This window comes from Notothenia coriiceps, unplaced genomic scaffold (assembly GCF_000735185.1).
Source record: "Notothenia coriiceps isolate Sejong01 unplaced genomic scaffold, NC01 NC01_scaffold00023832, whole genome shotgun sequence".
In the NCBI taxonomy this organism is placed as follows: Eukaryota; Metazoa; Chordata; class Actinopteri; order Perciformes; family Nototheniidae; genus Notothenia; species Notothenia coriiceps.
The window spans coordinates 1-2,069 of NW_011356533.1; the positions used below are offsets into that span (position 1 = coordinate 1).

Consider the following 2,069-nt stretch of genomic DNA (forward strand, 5'->3'; position numbering starts at 1 on the left):
TTAAAACTGATGTTGATGTGATTTGATTGGATGGCAGTGTCCAATCAAATCGCCAGCCGCCTCTGAAGGGAAGCAAGAGGCAGCTGGCTTCCCTTGGCATGGCCCTGACCAATCACAGGTTGGCAGGGGCATCACGTGGGCCTCATCTGATTGGTCAATCCCTCCATTTTTTTTCACCAAGGAAAGCCAGATTCGGCTGGCCTCCTCTCGCAACAGTGAATGCAATCTACTGTTTCACCATAACATCTAGAGGGGCGCTGTTTGTTTCACTCTTTGTAAAATACTCAATGAGAATGGGGGAGAGACGGGCCGGCAGCAACACACAGCAAAGGAGAATTATCGAAACAAAACAAAGTGTTTTTATTTATTTATTTAAATTATAACTACAATCCGAAAAAACAGGGGAAGCCTGGCTTCCCTTGGCCTCCGGGAGAAAACGCCACTGGGTCCTAACAAGGCCTAACGATGCCTAGCCATACGGAGCGAGGCCGAGCGAGGCCCTGTAGTGGAAATGCGCCATAACACAGAGTATAGAAAGATGAAGTTACCATCAGGAGAGTCCACATTGAGGCCGGATGAGCGGCTGCTGCTGAGAGATGAATTCTTCTCTGGAAGAGTCCCCAGTGTGGACATGGACTGTGACATGTTTTTCTGCAAGTTTGATTTGGGAGCAAAAAGAGTTTTGAGCCTTGATTTCTTTTTAACTCCAGGAGACTGGTTGAGTGACTGTGCGTCAGCCTCGCCCTCGCTGTCTGTGAGAACATTGCTGACAGAGGGAACAATAGCTGAAGCAGAGTCGGAGAAACCATCTTTCTTCTTCCCACGGACTTTGTCCTTCAGCTTGGAGATGCGAGAGCGCGGTTTGTCCTGCATAGAAAGGTCGAACATGCTGGCTGACATGTTGTTCCTCATAAATTGGATATCTAGCAGCACCTCCCCTCGCGCCTTGTCCTCTTTTCCACTCTTGTCCACCATCTTGAACCAGCTGCAAATGACAGAGAAAAGGAAGCAGATGTTTAGGATTTATTCACAAAATCATAGGGAATTCTGAGAATACATTACAGGCTTTTTAAAATGTTTAAAAATGTAGATATTTTGTTGAGAATTAGTTTCTCAATACAAGTAAAGAAAATGGCAATAGGCAATTACCTCAGCACATTTGTCTATGTTTCATACAAGCCAGACAGATCACTGCCTTGGTATCAAGATACATATTGAACCATAATATTTATTGTATATACAAAAATGGCAAGCATTATCCATTTCAATTTGAGGACGTCAATGTGGGCTAGGGAGCTTTCACTTTAATAAATTGATTCAGTAAAAAAGAGTGACAGTTAACCATATTGAAAATAATCATTAATTATTTGTAATACTGGCTGCTAATTCTTAGTTAGATTATTTAACCCTTAGATGCCCGAGTGACTGGACCCTACACTCTTCAGTGGGTCAAAAAGGACCCGTATTAGAATAATATGTTTTTATGCCATTTTTGTCATTTTGGTTAAGAAAAATCACTTTTGGTTCACACTAGAAATATTTTTATATTACATTTTTCACTATTTATAATTTTAGACATTTATTTTACATTTTGAAAAAAAAGGTTTTCCCATAGGATGCCATAGAAAGAGCATTTTTGACCCACTTATGGAAGCTTGGGGTAACAAAAACTACAGTTTCTTAAAATGTAAATTATAAATTTGAATGGCATGATATCCAAAACATGTTTGAGGAATAGCTGGAATATGAAATGATTAAAAAATGTACCTCACCGGGTCAAAAAAGACCCACTTATGCGCCTAAGGGTTAATACTGTAACAGAAATCTGTAAATAACGCAACATATACTTTTTCTTTTACGGCCGTTATCTGGCTGCTACAACACGACTTTCTACATTTTACACATGACTTTCTTTCTACTGCTCATTATCTTTCTCTATCTTATATGTGTGCTTTGTAGAATTGTATTGTATTATTCATGCCTTTTATTTAATAGCGTTTTTGTCTCTATCTACACTTTTGCTTTAACAATGTAAAGGTTCCCTCTGTGGGACGGATGAAGGAATTCTG

The 2,069-nt window shown here is 39.9% G+C and overlaps 1 protein-coding gene across 1 annotated transcript; it reads right to left on the minus strand.

Annotated features, from left to right (window-relative positions):
- Positions 1-459: 459 nt before the first annotated feature.
- Positions 460-985, minus strand: LOC104954778 (rab11 family-interacting protein 1-like; the record flags this gene model as incomplete). The annotated part of the gene is made up of 1 exon (XM_010781971.1): positions 460-985. A coding segment is annotated over one exon (526 nt), but the record flags the coding sequence as incomplete, so codon positions are not given.
- Between the last annotated feature and the right edge of the window lie 1,084 nt (positions 986-2,069).